At 40.4% G+C, this 24672-nt stretch overlaps 1 protein-coding gene across 3 annotated transcripts in view; it reads left to right on the top strand.

Moving 5' to 3' along the window:
- NCKAP5 (NCK associated protein 5) overlaps nucleotides 1–24672 on the top strand; it is a 487324-nt gene that overhangs the window by 282005 nt on the left and 180647 nt on the right. For all 3 annotated transcript variants that reach the window (XM_021296516.2, XM_021296523.2, XM_065069581.1), the window contains one exon: nucleotides 18037–18170. In XM_021296516.2, the coding sequence (XP_021152191.2) occupies nucleotides 18037–18170 (134 nt within the window). The remainder of the gene's footprint in view (nucleotides 1–18036; nucleotides 18171–24672) is intronic.

The following is a 24672-nucleotide window of genomic DNA, read 5'->3' on the forward strand; positions in this document are numbered from 1 at the left end:
GAAGCAAATCCCGCTTTACGACTAGAAACAGATGTATCCCGCCCTAGGCAATGCCTCACTGCCTAATAGGAGTGATGTGCCCATGCACTAATAACAGCCATTTTCATATCAAAGGTTAAGCTCTGCAATCCTGAGCTCCTCCAGGCAATGGCAGGAGTTGAGTGGAAGAAGCCACATGCTCACTGGATTAATATTTTTGCAAGGATGACCTGAATAGAGCCACCGATCTGCAGGCTGAAGAGGCAGAACAATTATGCCTGGGCTTTATCTAATGCAAAAAACGGATCTGGACTAGGACAGAATTAGTCATGACGTCGGAGGCTCTGAAGAGGAAAGGTGAATGTATGCACTGGGCCAACAATTTGAATTTTATGCAAACTAGGAAGGTAAATTTATACAGATCAATAGTAGTAAAACTGCTGTGATATACTTGGTGTTGCAACTTTTTTTTTTGAAGTAGCTGGGGAAATTAGCATATTACAAGTTAAAGAAATAAGTACTTTTTGTAGACTATTAGTGTAGTATTCATAAGACTTACCAGCAACTGTGTGTTTCATTTAAAAGGTTTGGCATGTTTTAGTTCTGGGAAAAGAGGAAAAATCCATTGTTTTATCTTAAGACTTAGAACATGTGTATTTTTAAAAAATAAACCTATCTTCTAGTATTTTCAGGTTTTGCTCTTAAATCTTGTAGACCCACTTGTAAGACCAAATAAAAACTCTTGTCTTACTGGTTTGAGTCGGTTGATGTACAATATCCATGGTAACAATTCCAGCCTTTTCCCCTTGTTTCCATCTTCGTATCAGCATTTCCAGGGGTTCTATGCGGTGCATTAAATGTTGCACTTGTGGTGATTTGGGCTCATTACTGATTTCTCTGTAAAGTGTAGCTAGAGCAAGGCAGAGAGGGTGAGATGGTACAGAAGTACCAGTTCCCCAAATTCACCTCAGTCTAGTGAAGCCTATCAGTGTGGGTGAGCGTTTCCACTGCTCAACGGGGAATACGGTCCTTAGTTTCTTCATTGCTGTTGTCATCTGAAGGTGAACTTAAAAATCTCTCTAATGATTTTTTTATTTTTTGTGATACGTGGCACTAGTCTCTGTGCAAACCTAGAGGTTTTTGTCTGGGTCCAGAAGGATGACCTTTTTTCCCCAAATGGGAGAGAAAATTTCTGTATAAGGAAGGACAAAATTTATGTACCAAGAGCATTGCTCAGTTGTGCTGCTTCCATTAAACGCCCATTTATTTAAATGAGTGCAGTGTTCTTGGAGCTTGTACCGTGAAGTCGGTGCTGACCCTTGGAACGAGTCGGCTCGAGCAATGCTTTGGATTGTCTCGCGTTAGAGTAAAGACTCGTTACTGCAACAAGTCTTTGTTCAGTATTGAGCGCAACAGATTCCTGAACCATGATTGCTCTGTGGCACCAAGACAGCATGATAAGGTGCTGTTGTCTTGTCCAGGTCCCTCTGGGCAGAGACAAAACATATATATGTGTGTATATATATATATATACAGAAAGTCTGTTGGAGGTGAGTAAAAGAGAGACAGGAGAAACTGGGGAAAACCACTGGCCCCTTGGCAACCACTGAACACTTTGCAGGTGGACATGAAAACCATTCGCAGCTCATCCGAGCAAGCTGTGACCTTGGCAATATTCTTTGTGCCATTAAACACCATTGGATTAGTTGGTTGGGGTTTTTTTTGTTTTGCTTTTTCTCTTGGCAGAGCATAATCACCCCTCTCTGCAACTTCTGTTCAAGATTTAAAGGAAATATTAAAACATAGTAAAGAAACAATGTTTTCCTATACTGGACTTATGTAGCTTTGTATAGATTCATATAGCCTGAGCTAGCAACTGTGATTGTTTCTTTCTTTTCCCTCCTGACTCCAGTCTCAAACTTTAATTCAATTTTTGCTTTGTCAGGAATTTGCTTTACATACTGTGTTTGTTTTGGCTCTGTGTCCGTTGCATTGTGATAAGGCATCTTTTGATATTCTACGGGATCTTTCATAATGAAGATCTCATGACATAGTTTTCCGAGTCTGGAACTGGTGATCAGACTTGCTTGCATGTCCTGCGAGAGGAGACTGTCTAGACTGTGGGAATGACCGTGATGTTTGGATTGTGTTATTTCCATACCGCTAGGCATGATGCACTCTGTAGTTGTTCTGGAAACTAATAAAAGTACCAGGCCTGATACACGACCTTACCTGGCTGCGACGTGGCTTTCGTTCCTTCTCCAAACTGCACTGATAAGTCATGATTTCTGCACAGTACCCTGTTGGGTGACTTTAAATCACCCTGTTCACTGTACTCATTAGGGTCATAGACTTTAACCTTGGCATCCTGCAAGGCATGTTACTGCTTTCGCCACCTAATTCCTTTATAATCTTGGAAAATATTTAATTTCTGATCTAAATTGCTCATTTGTAAGCCCGGTTGTATTCTGACTGTTCCACTGTTAGTCTGATTGCCTGTGTAGGTAGTGAACTCTTTGGGGAACAGGCAGGGTCCTACTGGGCATCTAAATAGTGGCGAGAGCTGCTTGGAGCCCTGGATGCTGATGTGCCACGAACAATCACAGCCCGGCTACCAGGGATGAATGCCGAGAGGGGATTTGGCTCAGCATGCACAGTCCATACAACTGTCATTTTGTAGTTACATCTTTAGGCTGCACATTTGTGATCGGCATCCATGGTGACAGTGCTTATTTAGAAATTATTTCTGAGTGTTGGAGAAAAATTATCATCTCTCAGGAGCACCCTGTTCTGGTAGGATCTATTAACAAGTGCCCTGCGGCAGTGACTGGCAGAGTTTTCCACTTAAGAAATGTTTTCCATGGCTGTTGCTACAGGAGCGGGTCAAAATTCCCAGGCTGTTGTTGGAAATCTTGCATTATGTATGATTTCCCTATGTCATTGATGATAAATCACCTCAGAAGGGAAAACTTGTGATGTAGGAGATACCATAGGAAAGTACATGCCTTAAATGAGAAGCTGAAAAATATTTTCTTACTAAAACTGAGAGTTGGTGGCTGTGATAGTCTATAAAGGCAGATTTCCAGTGGTTGTATCTTGCATTAGTTTATAAGGGAAACCTATTCACAAGCTGAAAAATGCAGGAGGTGGCGAGTGGAAGTCAAGGGTGTGAAGAACATGTGCAATCAAACACATTTCTAGAGGAAGAGCTTTGGAAGGAATATAAACAGGTTAGCAGAAATATCATTGTGAACTCCCAGGAAACAAGAATATCAGCTTTTGGAAATGTGTTTAATCTAACAGAGATGGGAAGGAGAGAGTTTTCTTAGCTTTTTTCTTTCCAGGTAGCTAGTGACTTGCATCTAGATGCCAGGGAACGGGCAGGACCAGCGGTGCTCACAGCATCACAGAATGGTCAGGGGTTCATTGATGAACTCAATGGGTTCATCCCCCTGCCCCTACAAGAGCTGAAGAGATGAACTAAACACTTGTGCACCCCAGTTCCCACAATCCCAGCTCTTCTTGGCTTAACTTGCATGGTCAGTGCTGCTAAGGTGTTTCTTTTCAGCCCCCAATAGACAAAGATTGTTTATATTTCACCTGTATTGAATTTAATATAAAATTTTATGTCTTGAGTGAGTGATAGGAAGTTGTTTGTTGTAGTAATATATTACAGTAGTCTGCAGATGCAATGTTGAAGAGCAAATTTCCTGCTCTGCAGATGCACAGCAAACTTTGCTTCTTGCCAAAGCTTAGAGACTATGTAATTACAGAGAGTTTGGTAGCTCACTCTCCATACTCCTTGTACCCAGTGACAAACAAACTGGTACGGCCATGATCCAGGAAGGCTAAAGCATCGCTGAGCTGTCTTTGTCTGGGGGGGTTTATTCTCTTTTATAGAGCATCTGCTACTGCGAAAGATGAGGGAACCATATGTGGAAGTGATGTGCAACCTTGGTATGCTGGCTAAAATGTGCCAAAAATGTAGAATGACTCCCCTGGCTCATATTCTAGTGCTCTACATAGTAGAGAAGGCACATGGAAAGTCCTGTATGTTAATTAGGTGATTATATATTGTATTGTCCAGGAATAGGACTTCTACTCAGCCTAATAGCTGCAACTACTTCTGTTGGACTTTTTCAGCTAGCGCTGAAGGCGGAAGAGAGGAAAGCTGCACTCTGGTTTTAGTAGTTATTTTCTCTAGAAAAAGAAACATCTTTTCATTTTTCTCTTCAAGAAAATCAAACTAACACTTGTGATTGTCAACACTTGCTCTTAAGTTGAAAAAAAAGAAAAAAAAGCAGATTTTTTTTTTTTTTTTTTTTTTTTTTACTTGTGACTTTAATGAGAGATGTGTATGTGACTACATGCAATTAATAGATTAGAATAAGTTATGGTTAGAAACAACAAAACAGTTACATCCTATGTAAAAAGTTAAATGTGGAAATGAAGAGCAGAGAACTAAGTGTCAGAGTTTTTATATCTGGTTTTGATCTTCTGCTGCAGAAGTCTATCCAGCCTACCTGTTCTAGTAAGGAAAGGGAACTAAAAGAGTAGATCCTGGCTAGCGCTTAGAGTTGGGCTGAATTTGGTCTCTAGAAACACGAAGAGACATTCAAGCGAACGTGTTACTGAAAAGTGAACCTGCAGAATGGTATCAAGTGGAGACACAGTCTTTCAATTACTCAGTTTGACCACTGAATGAATTAAAAACAGCATTCAAACTTGGTATTTTATTTTTTCAAGTTCTCCCAGGTACCAGACTTGCAAACTCAGTCTGGCCCCTGAAAGTCGAGTCAGGTTTCCTGCTTGTGTGCATCGTCAGCACTAATGAAGATTTTGCAGTGGCAGCTCTGTTAAAAATACCATTTCAGATGCGCCAGGCGACGGACACACACTGCACTTCCCTGTTGCCTATAGCAGTGCCTGCAGCACTAGAGGAGTGAATACGATAGAGAGGTACGTTGGTCAGAAAACTAAAGTGATAGGACTCTGCAATACATGCAAGGAGCAGCTGAGTAAATAAGGTGTTGGTTTTTTGCAGTTACTTACCGACCATAAATGGACTTTACAAGTGAACACAGAAAAAGTTGTAATAAGATCTGACATGTTCATGAGCAATGCTATAAAGAGCTTGGGAAAAAGAAATGCTGTATGGAAAGGTAGCCAGCAGCAAAGTAGTGATGCCCGAGGTGCTGAATGTGTCACCTGGAAAAGGCAAATAGAAGTGTGTGTGTGAAAACTTAAAATATCAGCATATCCCAGATCTGGGGGGGTCTGGTGGCACTGCAGACTGTTCTTTTATTACATCTATTTCAGTTAACTTTATTAGCAGGGAATACAAATACGTTTGTGACAAGTCCTGAAAGTGAAGAAGCCCTAACGCTCCCCAGCATCAGGACAAGAACCATGCTGTTCCCAGCTTGTGAGTAAATCCCAGAACTCCCTGGAGTGATGGAGTTCCACTGGCTGATCCTTTAAAGCCAAATAGAACTCTAAGAAGTGTGGTTTTGTTCTAATGTTTATCCTGTCTGTGTCCTGCTGCCCACCTCCTATCTCACTAATACAGATCCAAGTGGGAAACGCTTGATTCAGCCACATGCCCATTTGGTCTGTGAGCATTCAGTCCTTTAGAAAAGAAACCATTTACATCGTCTAAAAGACATGTTGGTCTGTTACAGGGAAGAAAACCCATTCACTGTGGGTGCAGGCAGATAGGGAAGAGGCATTTAGGATGTCACTCCCCTGCAGCAGAGTCATTGGGGATAACACCAGTGCTCCATCTTCTGCTTCATTGTACAGCCCACCAGGTTTCTTCAAAGCACGTTTGGTGGTGGGTTCAGTTAAACCACCTGCTCATGCCCCATCCTGAGCCTCAAGCAGTTCTCTGCCAACTTGAAAGGCTGGTGGCCTCCAGCTGGGAGTGATCAGACTGGGGCAGTGATCTCTTCCACCATTGCAGTTGGATCTAGAAGAAACCTGGTGGCTGCGTTCTCCTTGTCACTGGTACTCTGGGACTGTGTCCTGTCAGTGCACACATAGTTTGGAAAGCATAGGAGTAAATACTGCAGATACTGTATTGCTTCATGTGAATTCCATAGGTTAAAATCAACAGCAGGTATAAACAGTGCAGCTTGATTGACATGTCACCTTTCATTGTCTTTTTACCTATTCCTTGTCTTTGACCCTTTTGACAGACTGCACTGTATTAGTGTTTCTGGTGGGGCACTATTCACTGCAGCAAGTCCTTACATGGATGGGCATCAGTGGTTCAGGAATCAAAGTCCAGCATGACTACAGATTCGTGGCTTCTTTTTCCCCACTCTGTCTAGACTTCATAGCCTGTCCAAGTATGCCAGAATTACTGGCTTGCAGTAATGCTTGTATAGTGGCATATAAAAATATTGTTACCTTGGTTGAATAAATCTTCTGAGTCGTAGCTGACTACTGGCTGCTGTAATTCCTGGGATCATCTTTTATAGACACTCCAAATAATGCAGACAAGGTCTGGAAACTGCCTGCCTATTAAAACTACCTTTGAAAATCTTTCTTAAATTTTTTTAAAGAGCATCATCTGTGGAACTACACAGGTTTATAGAGCTCAAGGAATCTCTGCCCTCTTCAAGTTTATGCCTAGGCTGGAATTTCATCCAAACTGACAGCAAATATCTATTACTGAACTATAAAACAAAACCATGCCAAATCACAAGTTAAATGTAATCTCATCAAGTGCAAATTGGAAACCACCCTAAACTATATGGCCTAGAGCTCATCTCCTGTAGCTGTACAGTGTACGGTTGTTTTGGAAGTTTTACTGTGCATACAAGAAGTCCAAAGAGCATGTGATGCACTTGAGAGAACTTCGGGCAAATCTTCTGGCCCTCACTGTAAGTGAAACTGAGTTCTGAAGTCTTAGACATGCTGTTGAACAGGAGAGAGGTGTTTAGGCAGAGAAGTTAAAGAAAGCTGGCCTAATGATTTTCTGTGTTACCAGCAGGAAGGGTAGAAGCGTACCAAGAGCAGGTTTCATCAGTGAAATGCTAGTTAGTGTGCCCTTCTCCTGTGCAGAATATTAGGGTTAGTTTGAGGTTTTGACTTATATATATATTTTTTTAATGGTTGATATGTTGCAGACCAGCCCCTTTATTAAAGTAAAATTTTTCAGACTCTTCTGATCCAAGATGGTGTTTCTGACTGCTAAATACAAGCAATATTGCATGGGGTAAGGCACTTTCTTGAATCTGGATCCTTTTCTAAATCACCTGGGTTCGTTTATTCCTGTTTTTTTTGTTCCATGAGTGAGGAGTTCAGTCCCATGGCCCATTTATTTAAATAAATCTCCGATAGTGACTGAAAGACTTGTGATCCATCACCAGTAGAGCATTCAGCTCTACGGATGTAGCTCTTCAAGTCTGTGAAGCCTCTGGATGTATAAATGCAGGCTGTAGCTGTGTTACTTTTAAATGTTTTGGTGCCACTTCTATTTATTCAAAGATGTAGTTCTGTTCTGATAAAAACCTCAAATTGCAAAACCTCAGTTGTATTTCCGTGACTGGGAGCTTTTTTTTCCCTCCAGACAACCTTAGACAACCTTACCTTCGGTGTTTCATACATTGCTACACCGAAATCCCTTTGGGAAGCGTACAAGAATTGCAGATCTGATAGAAAACTGTAGGTGAATCAACACAGTTGACACTTTGCTGGCCCAGGTGGGCTGGCTGTATTCTCCTGCAAGTTGCTGTCTACGCACACTCTTTTGTGCTGTTTTATGGTTGAAACACCATTATTGTAAATCTTCTTGAATCAAAAAAAGTGGGAGACAAACTGGCAGAGACTGGGGATTTTTGCCAGTTTGAGATTGAGTTAATAAAGGCTCATTGTAAACAAGTTACATTGGTTATAAAACTTTGTTTCCAATAAGAAAAGATTTTATATACCTGGTGTAAAAACCAAACACCTTTATGCTTGGTTAGACATTTTAATATAGTGCAAACTACCTTACCAAAAAAATGTAGCAAAGGGCTTGGAATTACAATGAACCATTATAATCTAAGATGTTTCTGCGAAAAAAAAATACATTATATTACTTATTAATTCCACTGTTTCTCTTTTTAGTATTGACAGAGGTTTTTCCCTCACATTTCCAAATACTAGGTATTCATACAAATTATATCTGTCTTAATATTGTTTCAAAGTTGTTATTTGATCTTGAAAAACATTTCATTATGTTTAATTTAGAGAAATGAGATTTCTTTAATTACTGTCTGTAGAAGCTATTAGAAGCTCAATTACACCCGCAAATTCATTTTTTAAAAGCATTATCTTTTTAAGATTAATAATTAAAAAAAAGCTGTGATCTGACTGTGTGGGACTTTCAAGTTCACTAAGAGAATTCTCTCTACACCCCTCCCCTATTAGCAAATAATGTCTAAAATGGAAAAATTAATTATGCTAGGAACTGAAGATCAATGCAAGTCTTTGAAATTGGGCTATCAATTGTGAATTTGAATGAGACACAGGATTATTAAAATATGTATTGCTTACTTTCATTCAACATTGAAATTACGATACAGAGATGACCTTTAAGAAGCTGGGGGAGTTACAGCTCCTGGGGATGCAGATGTTTCTCCTGCAGAAAGCGGGCAGGAGCATCTGCCTGTGTGGTTGACACGCTGGAGGGAAGGGACGCCATCCACAGGGACCTTGACAGGCTTGAGGGATGGGCCCGTGTGAACTTCATGAAGTTCAACCAGGCCAAGTGCAAGGTCATGCTCATGGGTTGGGGCAATCACAAGCACAAAAACAGGCTGGGGGGGGGGGGAATGAATGGAGAGCAGCCATGAGGAGAAGGATTTGGGGGTGCTGGTTGACAAGAAGCTCCACATGAGCCAGCAATGTGTGCTTGTAACCCAGAAAGCCAACCGTATCGTGGGCTGCATCAAAGGAAGTGTGACCAGCAGGTCTAGAGAGGTGATTCTCCCCTTCTGCTCTGCTCTGGTGAGACCCCACCTGAAGTACTGCGTACGGCACTGGGGCCTCCAACAGAAGGACATGGACCTGTTGGTCCTGTTGGAGTGAGTCCAGAGGAGGCCACAAAGATGCTCAGAGGGCATGAGCACAGGTGAGGACAGGCTGAGAGAGCTGGGGTTGTTCTGTCTGGAGAAGAGAAGGCTCTGGGCAGACCTTCTAGCAGCCTTCCAGTACCTAAAGGGGACCTACAAGAGATCTGGAGAGGGAGTTTCTACAAGGGCATGTAGTGAAAGGACAAGGGGTAATGGCTTTAAACTGAAAGGGGGTACATTTAGAATAGCTATAAGGAAGACGTTCTTCCCCATGAGGGTGGTGAGGCCCTGGCACAGGCTGCTCAGAAAAGCTGTGGACGCCCCATCCCTGGAAGTGTCCAAGGCTGGTTGGATGGGGCTTTGGGTGACCTGGTCTAGTGGAAGGTGTCCCTGCCCATGGCAGGGGGTGGAACTAGATGATCTCTGAGGTCCCTTATAACCGAAGCGATTCTGTGATTCTATATGCTGCTGTTGTGGACTGTGTATTATATAGCCACTGTGCCTGTAGGTGTGTCCCTGGGAAAAGTGATAAAAGGGGTCCACATAGTTGACATCAGTTGATTAGTTTTTGGAAGGCTATAGCTGGGTTTTTTGGGGTATTTATTTTGTTTTAAAGGTGACTCCAATTTAGTGTAGCCCGTCATTGCATGTTTCACAGAATTAAAGTGTTGTTGGGTGGTAAGAGCTCCCTTTTGGGGGGCTGGCTGTACACCAGAGCTGCTGAAAGCCACGGGCAGGCAGCGCCGCTGGCCATCTAGCTCTGTGCTGAAAGGGTTTATGAATTACTTAATTATTTTTTTTCTGTAAAATAAATGTTGTCACAACTCAAACTATATATATAGTACTGCTCGTGTAATAGCCTGCCTAATTCAGATTAATTGTAGGCTTGCAATGATAAAGGAGCTTCAGCACAGCAGTTATTCTATCGTACAGATGCAATTAAAACCATATCAGTACAGTATAAATAATGCTGAATTAAGTTGCTGTCCTGCCACATGGTGGCAATTTTGAGCTAGTGCACAATGAAAGCGAGCATCTTATTTTCAGAAGGAGTAGGGACACCAAGAAACAGTTTCTAATTTACTTGAATTGCTTTGGAGCAATGTTATCACCCAACAATATAAAGTATGTAAACTACTCTAACTAAATATCACTAATAATAATAAACCTTTCCTATCTTGCTGTTCATCTTAGAACCAAGCAAAGTTTGCAGTTTACATCTGGTAGGCAAAGGATACATGTGCTAGTCTGATTGGAGGCCAAAGAGATAGATGCATTAGCATATTAAAATTTCATAGTGGAAAATAAATTATTTGCTTCAAATTGTTTAACTGTTTTCAAGGCAGTTTTAGAAAATGCTAATACAAATTATTTAGTGTCGATTGGATTTTTCGGGTTTATTTTGGCAGTCTGGCATTTTGAAAGCAGAATCCTGTTCTAAAGCGGCATCATGTTTTTCTTACTGGAATGAAAAAGCTTGAAGATACCAGCCTAAAATTAGGATAGTGCTTTTTGTGCTATTTATGTCATGCGATTGCAGAGCTTTAGTAGCAATGAGTTTAGGAAAAATGATTACATCATAAAATAATTGGGGAAAAAAATAGAAGCCTGATATAAATCAAGGAAATTTCCTATTTAGCCTCTGGAGTACAAATCTGTATCAGATGAAAGGGTAATTAATTTTGATTACAAAGCAGTCACACTTCACCCTTAACTTTCTTACTTTCAAGAGATGTACAAATAAAGCTACCTCTCCCTCCACGAACCCTCCAAGTGCTTAAGTTATTACTGTTCATACCTTAATGCTTCACTGTGCTTTAAAAACACCTATAATTTCATCCCTGGGAAAGCTTTGAGTGTTTAAGGGTATTTGTCAATATTCCCGATATAGCTGGAAACAGTAAAGAGGAACAAAGGCGTATTAACTGCTACTGTTGGAAAGCTCTGGTTTCAATAGCTGGCTAATTTAATAAAGTCTTGTTACAGTAAAATGATACAGCTGTAAGCAGCCTGTAAAAATTGTAATAAGCACAATAAGCAATGCACTTCTTTTTTTCCACTCTTTGGGTTAGTGGTTTTTTGTGCTATCAAAGTCCACTACAAGGAACGCTGCAACATGCTGCAAAGTTGTTTGTCAGTGCCTCGGTTTATTTTTGCAGAGAAGTATTGATTACAGAATGAGAAACATTTGGTTTAACAGCAATCGATGAGGAGCAAACAAAGGACACTCTGAAGTTTGACTCATTTTAATTTGAAAGAAAATACAGTCTCTGGTGCAATTTATGATAAAATAATTTAAAAAAGATATCTGCTCTCGGTTGTTGTAATCACATTTCTTTCCTCGACTTGTTTTTGCAGGACCCAAACACAAGCTCTTACAAAATATCTATAATATAGACTTTGCCTTAACCAACAGCTTTGGCCATGGGCAGCTGGGGCTCAGGTAAACTCTGTGGCACTTGAACAAATACCATTTGATCACCGTGCATTATGTTGGGGGAATTAAATATTCATTGCGTTGGAAAAAATGAGTTACTTTGTTAAAGTAACCAACTGGGAGACCAAGTTGCAAATTCCAGCTTCTGTTTCAATTAATATTTCATAATTAATTCTTGAAAAATGGAACTGTTTCACCATCCCTCTCTCATCCCTTATCCCAGGCTGATTTGTGTCTCCTGCCTGCAGCAGTCTTTCAAAAGTGGCACACCAGGGGAATAAAACAGTGTTTTTGAGTACTTTGAGTATGCACATTTATTCATAAGAGTATTGGGCACTGACTTGCTAGAAAAACTGATTTTACTGTGCTACTAGTAGTTGCTATTTGTTTGCTTAATTCTGTCATCAGTGTTGTCTACTTTGGTGGTGGTGGTGTCTGTTTTTGTGGCCAGTTAATTCTCTCTGGATTGTAGGATGGTGTGTTACAGACCAGGCTATGATTCTATTGAATTGTGACTTTTATGGCAAGGTATCAGATGCATAGCATCAGAAAATGCATTAAAAATAAATACATACATACTCAGTTTAGGTTAGCAATGACTTAACTGAAAACAAAAAATTGTATATTATTTTCTTCCCCTCATTTAAATTCATTGCAAAGTATCTGTTTGAAATCAATATTAATTACACAGAAATTGTGACCCTCTTTAGCAAATGCTTTAAAATAGTTGTTAAAAAATTAATGTGAAGGTTATTAGCCTGATTTTGAGCAACGTTAAGCCTGTGTTAAATATTCTCGTGTAGACTTTCCTTGACAAAATAGCGCTCCCGCTCCCATGTTCGTATAATTAGTAGTACCATAGTAAAACCCTTTTTACAATGCACTGGGGAAGCAAAGAACAAATTCAAGAATACAGAAGACTCTTATTATCTTATTTCTATTTAAACAGTGGCCCTTTCTACCACTTAAGATAACCCTAAAGATGAGAAGAGATTAAATTTATGTTCTTTTTAAGATGTTTTTGATATTTGAACTAATCACTCCAGTTATAACTAGTTGTTTCTAAGAACTGCTTTTTATAAGACTAAAACAAGCTAAACAGAAAAAGGAGGGACCAGTTCCTATGTATATATAGTGCTTGCTCCCTCATGAGCAGCAACACCCTGTATAGTATGCATGGTTTGTGTACAGAGTCCCTTTAATTTTGCACTTGCAATTATTTAATCATTTTAAATCTTGATGCACAGCCACATTTTGGTTTAACATATAGCTAACATCATTGTGCAGAGGAGTAGTATGATTTTTACGTGAAAGAAAAATTAAAAAGTAAAAAATAGTGCCGGGGCTGGGGTTGAGGTCAGTCCATGGCAGCCCCTCTCTGCAGGACGTTCTTCCTCACAGGTTTCCCCAGCTGCAGTGTGGACTCTGCACAGGCTGCAGCCCTTCAGGAGAGGTCCCCGTGGTCCCCCCCAGGCTGCAGCCCTTCAGGAGAGGTCCCCATGGTCCCCCCCAGGCTGCAGCCCTTCAGGAGAGGTCCCCATGGTCCCCCCCAGGCTGCAGCCCTTCAGGAGATGTCCTCAAGGTCCCCCCATGGGCTGCACCCTTCCGGTGTCAGTGGTGCCACTGACAGGTTTGTCTGTGCCCTGGGCTGGCGGAACCGGCGGGAACCGGCTGTGTCCGGCATGGGCAGCCTCGGCCTCTCCTCACAGCGGATCCCCGCAGGCAGCACCTGGCCGCAGACATGCAGCACATCTGATCCACTGATACTAAGAAAAAGTAAGATTATTAGGGTGGCACATCATGGAGGGGCAGGGGAAGGTGTTTTTGGTTGGAGAGGCAAGGAGGAATGAGCTGCCAAGGAAGCGGTTTTAACAGGGAGGGCACAAAATCATCAGCACTGAGGAGGAGAGAGAAGCAGCCCTGTAAAAAAGGGTGAGTTGAGACTAGGGGTTATGGAATAAGAAATCTGCTTGAGTTAGTCAGGTGCTTGACCCTGGTGAAGAGAAGCCATTGAGTACTTCTCTGAGGAGGTATTGTCATGGAGCCGGCCCTGTCGTTCGAACCATCTGCTGATTTTATGTGCAATGACAGGTAGAGGAGTTAAACTGCAGGTGCCTCACTTGGAAGGCTTCAGTGTCATCCGTGTCTAAATTTAAAGTTGACAGCAAAATAGCCTGGAAAGGAAAAAGAGGTAAGAAGGCAGGCTTTCCTTACAAAATCCTTAAGGTGCTGCATGTTCACTCTGCGTGCTGGGTGTCAGACTCTGGAGACATAAAGGGCTGAGCACCTCTTAGGAGACACCCGTCTCATGGCTGCACTGGGTCAGGCCTGTTAACCAGGAACTCAGAAAATAAGTGTTGTCTCTTCATGGAGTGTCGAGGAGCAATTCTGATATTTCTGTCAAAGACTTGTGCTATTTTCAGTCTAGCCATAAATAGTTTTCATGTGTTTTGTTTTGATCATGAGGATCTCAAATTGGATTCCTTCCTTACCTTTGAGAAGACAAGTTAATGTGTGGTACGTGTCCCTGACTGGATGAGAAATGAAACATTTTGACACAAACATTTCTACAGCTACACGAAAAGGAACATGTTGAAGTGCAGACGCTGGCTCATGAGCATAATGAGCAGCCAGTGAAACTTGATTGCTGAAATGTTCGTGAAAAAGTAATTGCAAACAGTATTTGTTCAAGTATTACAATATTCCTGTACTTGCACAAAAGTACTGGTGGAGTTTGCTAACCCTGTCTTTCACTCTAGCTTGTTCATGTAAAATTTTTGCATATTTGGAAAGTTATCAGAAATTTGACAGGGTGATGTGAATAAAGTCAGACAGTCTGCAGAGGCTGAAAAAGGGAAGCAGGAGCGAAGTAAGGGTTCTGTTTCTAAGAGGAGAAGGTTATAGCTGTGCTGCAGGAGGCAAGGAGAGGAAGCAGGGAAAATAGTATGAGCAGAGCTTGTGGAGAGAAGAAGCTGCAATTAAAGAGAAATTGGCGAGTGGGAACACATATATCTTCATTGGAATATGGCAGTGATTTTCCTGGTGTTAAAACATACTAATGCATTTCACATTATGCTGTTTTTATTCAACCTTTTCTTCATGTGTCACACCAATTGTATCCCTTTCCAGTAAGCTTACATTCACTATAAAACCTTGAACCATTTCTGGCTAGTTCATTTCCTTTCACATACTGTTGTTTTGCACGGGAATAAAGTGCACAGAGGAGCTTATAAAGGAGGTTATGACAATGCTATGACAATGCAAAATTTATGGAGCATTCAGGGATTTGTTCTCTGCTTCCAGGAGACCAAAAAAAAAAAAAACAACCCAAACCCACAACTGTTTAATCTTGGCCTTTCTGTAGGTTAGACTCCTCTCTTCTGACACTTCATTATGGCTTTTCTGGATTTGAATAGAAATGTACCTTTCATTTCTTGTAGATAAGATCGCTATGGCTGGGAGCTACTTTCTGTGTGTAGTATACTTGAGTGTTTTGTGTCCTGGAGACTTAAAACTTTCCAAGTGCGGGTGGTCTCTCACTCCCTTTTCCCCACCCTCTGCAGTATTTAATGTCTGTGATCTGGCTGAAGGCAGATCTGCTTTCTGTATGCAAGAAATGGCCAGAACTGCCTCAAGGTTGCCAATAAATTCTTGTGAAGAAGCATAAAAATGAAGGCTGATGGTGTTATTGCTGTACAGCTACCCTGTGGGCAGTCTTCTCCCCATTCCTACAGGGAAGTTTTGGTAGCTGGGAAGAGAACCCGGAATTTCAGGGCCATAGCCTAGTACTTTTGTTTCGGGTCTTGTAGCCTGGGACTTGTTAGTTGTTCATCCCCTTACCCTGGAAGGAGCATCGGTTTTGTACAGCAACAGTACGTGCTCATATAACTAATACTGTGTCGTGATGCTTGCCCATGAGGTGGCTGAATTGGAAACTGGACATTTAACTCATTCCAGAAGTTCCTAATGTTCATACATTGCGTTTCTGTGACGTTATTGTTCTTGTAATGTGATCTTGTTGGTGGTTTATAGGTACTGTTCTTAAGGTGCTTCTCAGGTCTTTGCTTCTTTGTAAAACAAAAAAAGAAAAATCATGTGGATGTGCTGATCTTTTTGTGTAGGATGATAATACACACTTACCCACATGAATAGAAGGAGTAAATGGCAGCAACAGCTTTCTCTGACCTATCAGCAAGGGGTAAATGAAGCCTAGAAACAGCTTATACAGCTCTTTGACCTGCAGGGAAAAGTTTGGATTAGTGAATCTCTGCTGTGTATTCAATGCTCTTCTAGAAAAGGTGGTTTTGTGATTAGCAGCAGCACAGACACGCAGAGGTAGTTGCTCTGTCAGGGTAAGATCAACGTGGCAGTAATGACGCTGAATGAGCAATGAAGGCTTGGCTGAATCTCTGGTCTTCAGTGCGTTATCATGGTTAAGCTGTTACTGCCTCAGGTAGCTCAGGCACAGCCTTCGTGAACTGGAGCGCTCATAGCAGTACCTGATTATCCTCCAAGGTGACTTATTAGTTACTGTAGAGACAGCTATGTATTTGGGTTTAAGCCCAGTTTCTGTACACACCAGTATCTTCCGAAAGCTTGTCTTAAGCCTTGGGTGCTAACTATGTATTTAATGTCATTTTCCTTGCTACTTCTGCCTCTCTGGAAGCTCTAGATGTCTCTTTAGCAGCAGGGAAATATTTCCATCAGAGAAGATGCTAACAGTATTCAGCAAGGGCCTCTGCAACAGTGCAGTTTTTGAAGCTGGCATTGACGGGATCTAAGCTAGAGAAATACTAACTGCTTGGAATATTTTTCCCATATCATTAGCCCGAGTTACCCTTCGTGAGCCGTACTCTGTGTACAGCTGCAGTGTATCTTCTGCCTGGTGCTGAGCACTCTCTGCTCTTCGCTTGGCACAAACTAAGCATTATTTCTCACCACCTGGCAGAACATGGTTATGTAACAGTAAGGACAGTAATTAGACAATTTAGTTAGAAAAATGTGTTTATTTTCCAGTAATGTGTTTCTTGTTTTGCAGTTTTCCTTTTTCCAGACATTACATATGACCAACCAGACAGAAGCCCTCTGTTCTCTGAGTAATTCCCCATATTTTTTCACAAGCCTATAGATACTGCATTTAATCCTTTGCAGCCTCCCTTTGTGGCATCTGCTTATTTATCATTGTCTTTAATCTCTCTTTTCCACTTGGTAATGTTCATATTTTTGGTCCCTTGGTTAGTGCTATTGTAAATTATTATTCAGTAAGATTTATAGCTGTGAGACTTGTAAAAATAATCTGTCTCCCCCATTTGATGGCTTAACACTAAGATACAATTTCATTAGAAAATAACAAAGGTATGTATAATTTCTAGATAAATTTTTGCAGGTAAGTCATGAAAATTTAGGTCAGCAATGGAACTACATCAGACTGTCTGACAGGCTACAAATCGCACTCCATCATGGGCACAGAGATTTTTCAAAGCATATAGATGCTCAATGCACTGTAGCTTTACAATGACTTATACTTTTCTTAGACAACTGACATTGGAACCCCTTTGCTGACAGAGTATAATGTAGTACAATGTAAAGTGCTTGGGTTTATTTTTAATTGATTTGTTATCTAATTTAAATGCACAAGAAAAATTTCATTTAATGTAATTTCCATGTAACAGGGTCACATGGAAAAGGCTGTATCATATTTTTTTAAATTTCTAAAGCGTTTTTATAACTTTTCTATTCATTCCCCTGCTCATCCTAAATTTCATTTAGCTACTTTTAAAACAGAATTTTGAAATCATTAGATACCCTTTTATATGATGTTCTTATATCTCAAATTGACGTTAAAAAAAATTAAGCCATGACGTATGTAGATTTACCCAGGTGGTGCAGTTATGTTGTAGATTGCATTTTTTTGTCCTATGTTGTAAGAATTAGCAACAATGGTATGCTATTTGCCTCTGAGAACTATTAGGAAAATTAATGACATTTGTATTTCTCTCATATGTGATTTGTACTCAGTTTTTGAAAACATTGTCGTAGAATTTCAGTAAATAGATTCAAATAGACTCTGTCCTACTGATAGGGATCTTCCTCTCAGCCAAAACAAGAAAGGCAGCGGTGCAGAGACAGGTCCTTCTCTGCTCATGACACTGAAACATTAAGGGATGGGTTATGAGTTGTCCTCTTGACTTTTTTTCGTGCTTTCCAATGTCTGCATTCAAGCCAGACAGATCACGTATCTCAAATACAGTTTTTTACACTTATTTTGAGTGGAGGTAAATAAAAAGAGCTTTGAATGAGAGAGTGGGTGTTTGATTTGAAGCATACTGACCTTGGTGAGTCTGAGCCAAGTAAGAGGAGCCCAGCGTGATGGGCATATTCTGAAAGGCTTTCCATCTCTAGTTCGTTATTTTGTGTAACATTGCTATACAAAAACATGATGGGATAGTTAGGGTAATTATTTTGATTTTGATGATTTTTCCCAAATTGAATTTTAAATTTTTGCCCAAAGTATGTTCTATGTATACAATGAATAAATAACTTTTTATGGTCTTTCAGCGTGAGAAGCTGATACATGAGTTGGAGGAAGAAAGACATTTAAGACTTGAGAGTGAAAAAAGATTACGGGAGGTGACGCTGGAGTCGGAGCGCAGCAGAGCTCAGATGCGTGGGCTGCAAGAACAGTTTTCCAGGTATGTTGCATGAGTAAACTATGTGCAAAATACAGGAAGGACAAGCTTTGGTGCACAAAGATTGATGAAACCTGTTGCTACCTTGAATGGATGGAATTGAAGGCAAAACTGCTTTCCATCTGAAATTCTGTAAACATTATGGGCTTTTGGCTACATGATTGTTAGCATCCTGTAAAACTTGAAAGGCTTATACCATCATTCTGTTTAATTGTGAAAATTTTCATTTATAGAGATCTTGCATTTTTTTAGAATTCCCAATGATTTTCCAAGTACAGATCTTCTCAAAAAGTGCATGTTATTGATAACTCAATATTTGTTTCTGTTAACCAAGAAGAATGGGTTTGATCAATCTGAATAAAGGGGAAAAAAAAGTGATGCCTTTTCCCAGCTGGGTAATCATCCTGCTTGGACGTGCTTCACATCTCTTCCTGCATTGACTGGACCAGAACGGAGTGTTAGAACAGGGCTCCACTTACAAGGGAACCATCTTAGAACTGGGATTTAAGACAAACCATTCATACGATCACAGTAAGGATGTGAGTTATTTAGTGTTTTCATGATGCATGATGAGATCTTGTGCATCGAATAGAATTTTTTATTGTTTTTGTCACATGAACAGAAACAAAACAAAACAAAATCAAAAGAGACAATGGAATTTTATGTTGCGTATTTTCCATCAAGACTGAATATTAACTCCTTCCCTTGGGCCTTTGAATCATTGAAAAGTTCAAGTTCAGTTTAATATGGTGAAAACAAACTGAAGGGTGGGTGTTTTCTTTGCTTCTTTTTGTGGGGATTTTTAGGGTTTTCTGTGTTGGGCATTTTTTGTGGGTTTTTTCCCTCAGTGTCTGCCATGCTGCTCCTTTGATCTGAGACTGGGTTTCTAGGTAACGCTGCAAAAGCAGTTAATTGCAATAATCTGTTCTGATCTATTCTTTTGGTTTTGGGAAGCTTTTATTAATGCTCTTCGGATTGTAACAAAACTATTGAAGTATTCAAGTAAGTCTGAAATTCTTTCGCTAGAAATGCTAAGGATACTTATTTTTTAGTTTTGTTGTTGTTCTTCTTATTCTATGATCTTTTGTTTCAATTTTTACCTATTCTGTTGAGACTCCCTGAGCAATATACACAAAATAAATCCACCCTATGGCTATTCTTGGTTAGAATATTTTGCTCTATTATGTATTAATCTTTGTTCACGGAAGAATTTCGTGAGGTCTTGATTTTAGAACAGTATTATTGTTACAATAACTGGAAACCTTTGAAATAAACTTTGAAGATGATGCAGCTACGATTAAGAAAGGCAAGCGTGAGGGGAAGCCAATCTCCAGACTAATGCAACCAGTAACTTGGTAAAAATTTAACTGCTGCATATTCAGGTCTTTTCAGAATAATCCTGCGTTATTTCTGTGCAGTAGTCTGATTCAGTTCTGCAGTGTTTCTGAAAAGAATAACTATATTATTAGTTAGGATCCCTGAAGTCCACTATCTTCAAATTAATCCATTCTTCTTCCTCCATTTCTATTTGCAGTCTAGCTTGCTCTGATCTGTTAAGAAGCAGAGGGATGCAAGTTGTTTGGATTAAAGTTGTTTGTCTCTTTAGTTTTGTACCTCTGATTTAGATAGAGGTGAACACCGTCTAAATCAGTATTATGTTCTTTGTAAGGCTGTCTGCACGTTAGCTCTACTGTTTGAAGGGAAACTCAAATATCACTTTGTGTTAATGGCACCTGAGTCTGACCCTGTTATTACCAACAATGAAAACTGCTGTTGGCTTTATCAGGCTGTGGTTTTATTTTAGTGTAGACCAAATGCTATGAAGAGAATGCAAGAGAATGCACTTTCTCCCTAAATGAGCGTATTTTTTCTTACCCTTCTTGAGCAAACAGTGAAACTGGCAAATGGATAATGTTGTGCTGCTTATTCTGTATTGGTTGAAGGATTTCAGAGTTTTTTCTCCATTTGAGAACAATTAAATGGGACAAGACAGCTGATGATGGGAGGAGATGTTAAAATCAAGCAGATTGAAAGTACTTTGGAAGAAGATGGCTAGAGAGTAATACTTTGGGTCCGAATGTTCTGGCTTTCAGGTGCAGATAGACTGAAATAAGAACATATATTATAGCATAAATAATTTAAAGCTGCATAATTCCTGAACTGAGTGGATTTACATAGACATTCCTACATATACTTGCAGTGCAATAGGTAAACTATCATTTGGAGGATGTTTCTTTGCATCTCAAAATATTTCCTCTTCATCTTTGAGAGAATGAAATGTGATAGTTGGTAGAAAGCTGTAAGTTGACCTTTGTAATCAGGGGAGGAAAGCTACCTATTCCTACCTGAAATTTTGTGAAAACTCTAATCTCACATACAAGCATATAGTTTGAGATGGAGGACTTCAGAAGGCAAGCTTTTATTTTTTTATTTTTATTTTTTTAATCGATTGACATTTCTGTTTTTACCAAGTAAGCAATATTCTGGGCTAGGAGTCTGAAATAAATTGAAGTTCTCTTTCTTAACATCTATATAAATCTGCCAGAGCCTTTAAGTGACACGGTGGTTAGTTTGATAAATGTGTGAGAGTTGCTAAAGAAGGAGAAAGAGCTTTTAAAACCAAATTTCTCTTCCAGAATTGTACTGTGGTGTATCCATGTAGTTTTAAATTTGTTTTCTATTTTTATTGGAGGTGAATATATTTAAGGTGTGGGAAGGCCCTGCAGGAGAACCGTTTAATGCTAAATCTAGAATTTCACACTGCAGCTGGATGCAGTCATATTTGCATTGCTGTAGTATAATCTCACCTTGAGGTGAAATCCTTGATGTTTTCTTCCTCGAAACCACTGAGATCTGTTGCTTTGCTGCAGCTGTTCTGTTACATTCTATAAGGCCCTTTTTGGTGTGACCGTGTGTAGATGAATGTTGCTCAAATGCATGAAGACTGACCCTGTAAGTACCTGACAGGCCAGTTTCTACCAAGACATTGTCGTGCAGTCTGACTTGCCCATTTGGATTGTTGGCAACTGCCATGTATATACCAGCGGGTCCCGATTTACGTTAGTAAAGACACCTGCTGCCTCTTTATTCAGCTCTGGAAGAAATTAAGTTAATTCTTTTTTATTTGTTTTTTGTTTGTTCAGGTTCTGGGTTTCTTTAGATTGCTCACAGTTCCTCCTTGAACTTCTTGTATCTTGGACATTAGAGAAGAAAATACACTGTGTCTCATGTACCTCCTCGTTCTTGGTTTCAGCTCTGCTTTTCCTGCTTTCATCATCTTCCTACAACAGTAGGAACAGTAATGCAACAACCCTGCCTGAAGCAGTAGGTGTGATTTATAGCATCACTCTAAAAAGCACACTAATATACGCAATATAAATTGATTACATTTCTCTACTGTACATCAGTAAGCAATAGAAATTGTTGTCTGTTGAGTGCATACAGTACATGTGACTTCAAACTGGGACTAACTGTTAAACCAGTATAAGAGGTAGATTTATTTAAGATATTTTGATTACTATTTTGTCCTAAATGACGCAAGTTCAATAAAACATGCTATTGTAAAGTGTAAACAGTAATTGAAGAGGCTAGTACCAAATCTTAAAATCCGCCTTTGGGTAAATTTCAGAATTCTTTCAGTGAAGATGATGCTGTTTATAGGTATCAATGTCTGTGACTGGGAAACTGCCTCAGGCTTTTAAGAATGGAAGTTATTGGACAAGTAGGAAATGGTCCTTGTTTGATCTGCCAGGGTCCTGCAAATAGGATGAGTGCAATTGTCATTTGATTGTATTTCATCATTCTCCTCGCATTAATATTGACCGTAGGGTAGATCCTGTCACTTTTGACAAGGGGAAAAATGACTACTACAAACCTGATAACACTTCACATAAAAGGGCTGTGTACCCGTTGGTTTAAGCACATCCTACTTGGCCTTTTCCAGTTATTGTTAATTCCTCTTGCTCCATTCTGACTTGTCGGCAGGTGAATGGAATTGACAACTGTTTTCCTAGTAGCTGTGATAAAGAGATTTGTTACATTGCATAAGCATGTTGATGTTGCATTATCACATCTTAATTTCTAACACTATCACATCTGCTTGATCTCAAGGTCACCACCTGCTTGCACTTTAGTGGCCTCACTGCCATGACTGTTAATCCATATGGAACAGAGACCGTGTCTGTAAAGTGTAAACCAGTAGGATGCCTTGGTAGCCCCTGTGGTTAGCCAGTTTATCTGATGCCCATTAAATGCCAATTTAAACCATTAATAACATTTTAATCTAGTTTCTGGGGAGATTAAAATGCTCTTCTGGCAGCCATTGATGCTATTCCTTTGATTTTTGTCATAACAGGGATGAGTGAAATACTGTGTGGGAATTCACTCCTTAGTTCAGAAGAAGATTACAGAGGAGCTCTCTACAGTTTTCCTCATCTCCTTTGTGTAGTTCAGCAGTAATCTGTTATTATCCTACTTGAGTAGTATGTGTGTAGGGTTAGTGGGGGAGGTAGATGTCACAAAGATAGAATTTATACCAAAGGCCGACCTTGTCATTCCGCCCTATATTTCTAGATACTGCCTGATTTTATTAGGTCATAGAATCACAGAATCATATTAATACTTTGGGTTGGAATGGACTTTCAAAGCTTATGTAGATCCACCCCTCTGCCACGAGCAGGGACATCTTCACCTAGATCAGGTTGCTCAGAGCCCTGTCCAGCTTGGCTTTGACTGTATCCAGGGATGGGGTTTCTACCCCCTCTCTGGGCAATGTTCCAGTGTGTCACCGCCCTCATAGTAAATAATTTCTTATATCTAGCCTGAATCTCCCGTCCTTTAGTTTAAAACAGTCACCCCTTGTCCTATCACAACAGGCCCTGCTGAAAAGCCTGTCCCCATCTTTCTTGTAGGCCCTTTTTAAGTACAGAAAGGCCACAATAAGGTCCCCCCAGAGCCCTCTCTTCTCCAGGCGGAACAACCCCAGCTCTCAGCCTGTCCTCATAGCAGAGCTGTTCCAGCTCTCTGATAACTTGTGTGGCCTCCTCTGGCCCCTCTCCAACAGGTCCATGTCTTTCCTGCGCTGAGGGCTCCGAACCTGGATGCAGTGTGGCTGTGTTAAATATTACAAAGAAAACTAGTGAATAAGTATAAAACACAACTTGCTGATCTGAAAGTGCCCCATGTCTGCTGCCAATTAAAAATAGTGTAGGATAGTGAGAAACAAAGACAGAACTAATCACAGCTTCTCCCACCCCTCCCTTCTTCCCAGGCTCAACTTCATTCCTTTGTTCCCAACTCCTCTACCTCCTCCCGGAGCAGCATGGTGGGTGGCAGGGTTGTGGGGAAGCTGCTGCAATCAGTTCAAAACACTTCATCTCTGCTGCTCCTTCCTCCTCACATTTTTCCCCCATTGCAGCGTGGGTCCCTCCCAGCAGGGATGCTGGGGGGGCCTCTCGTGTGTGCTGTAAGGGAGGTGGGACTGGTGTCTGCTTCACAGGCACCAGTTCTGGAGCGGCTGGGCCAGAGTGCTTTCACTGGGGGACTGCGGAGCTCTTGGCTGGACTTGCTGAGCCTCAGGATGTGGTGTGAATACTGTTTTACCAGGGCTTTGACCTCATGCTTAGGGTATCGATCTTGTAGTTTTATTAGAATTGACAGAGTAAAAAGATGAAGTTTCTTTTAGATTAGCATTGATAGGGTGAGTATATCAGTATTTTTATTTATGTGCATGTATGAGACTTAGGTATTTCACATCTAATCCTTGCTCAGAAGTGTCAAGCACTATTTTAAGTAAGATCAAGGAGTTCTGTGTGAATAGTTTTCATCTAGCAGAAAATAAAGAAAAAGCTTTACTAAACTTTACTAAACTTGTAAACTTAAGCCCAAAGAGGAGGTTGCCCCAACTTTTCTCTGGAGTTTGATCTCACTGAATTCACAGGCTAGTTTGTACTAAACATGCTGTTGTTTGACCAACAAAAAGAAAAAAAAAAAAAGGAATTTTCATACCATACTTCATTTTTTCTACTCTTCAGTGTAGAAATACAGTGGTTTTGAATATACGTACATACACAAGAAATATCTTCAAGGAATAAGTTATCTCAGTTTTCTTAACTACTATTCTCATTCTGCTGTTAGAAACCATCAGGCTGAAATACATATTTCTTACAGAAGTTGACAAAGAGCAAAAGCAATGAGGTCAGAGTGACTGCAGAGGGCTGAAGAACCAGTACAAACCCAAACCACAGAAGTCATACAAGGACTAGAGTTTAAGAGCAGACTATAGGGCATGACGTATATTGACTTACGTAACATTTTTGGAGAGCAGTGGATTGCTTTGCTTCGGGCATTATTAAAGATGCGCATAGAAGGTACGTGCAGTTCCCAGTCTTCTGTGGACTCTTCAGGCGTTGAAGGTACATTAAGAACCAGCCCTATTTCAGTACCCTGATGCACTAGTAAATCATGTGGTGGTGTTCCATGGCAGCTCTTGGTTGCTGAAAGCTTT

The sequence above is a fragment of the Columba livia genome, chromosome 7 (assembly GCF_036013475.1).
Source record: "Columba livia isolate bColLiv1 breed racing homer chromosome 7, bColLiv1.pat.W.v2, whole genome shotgun sequence".
Classification (NCBI taxonomy): Eukaryota; Metazoa; Chordata; class Aves; order Columbiformes; family Columbidae; genus Columba; species Columba livia.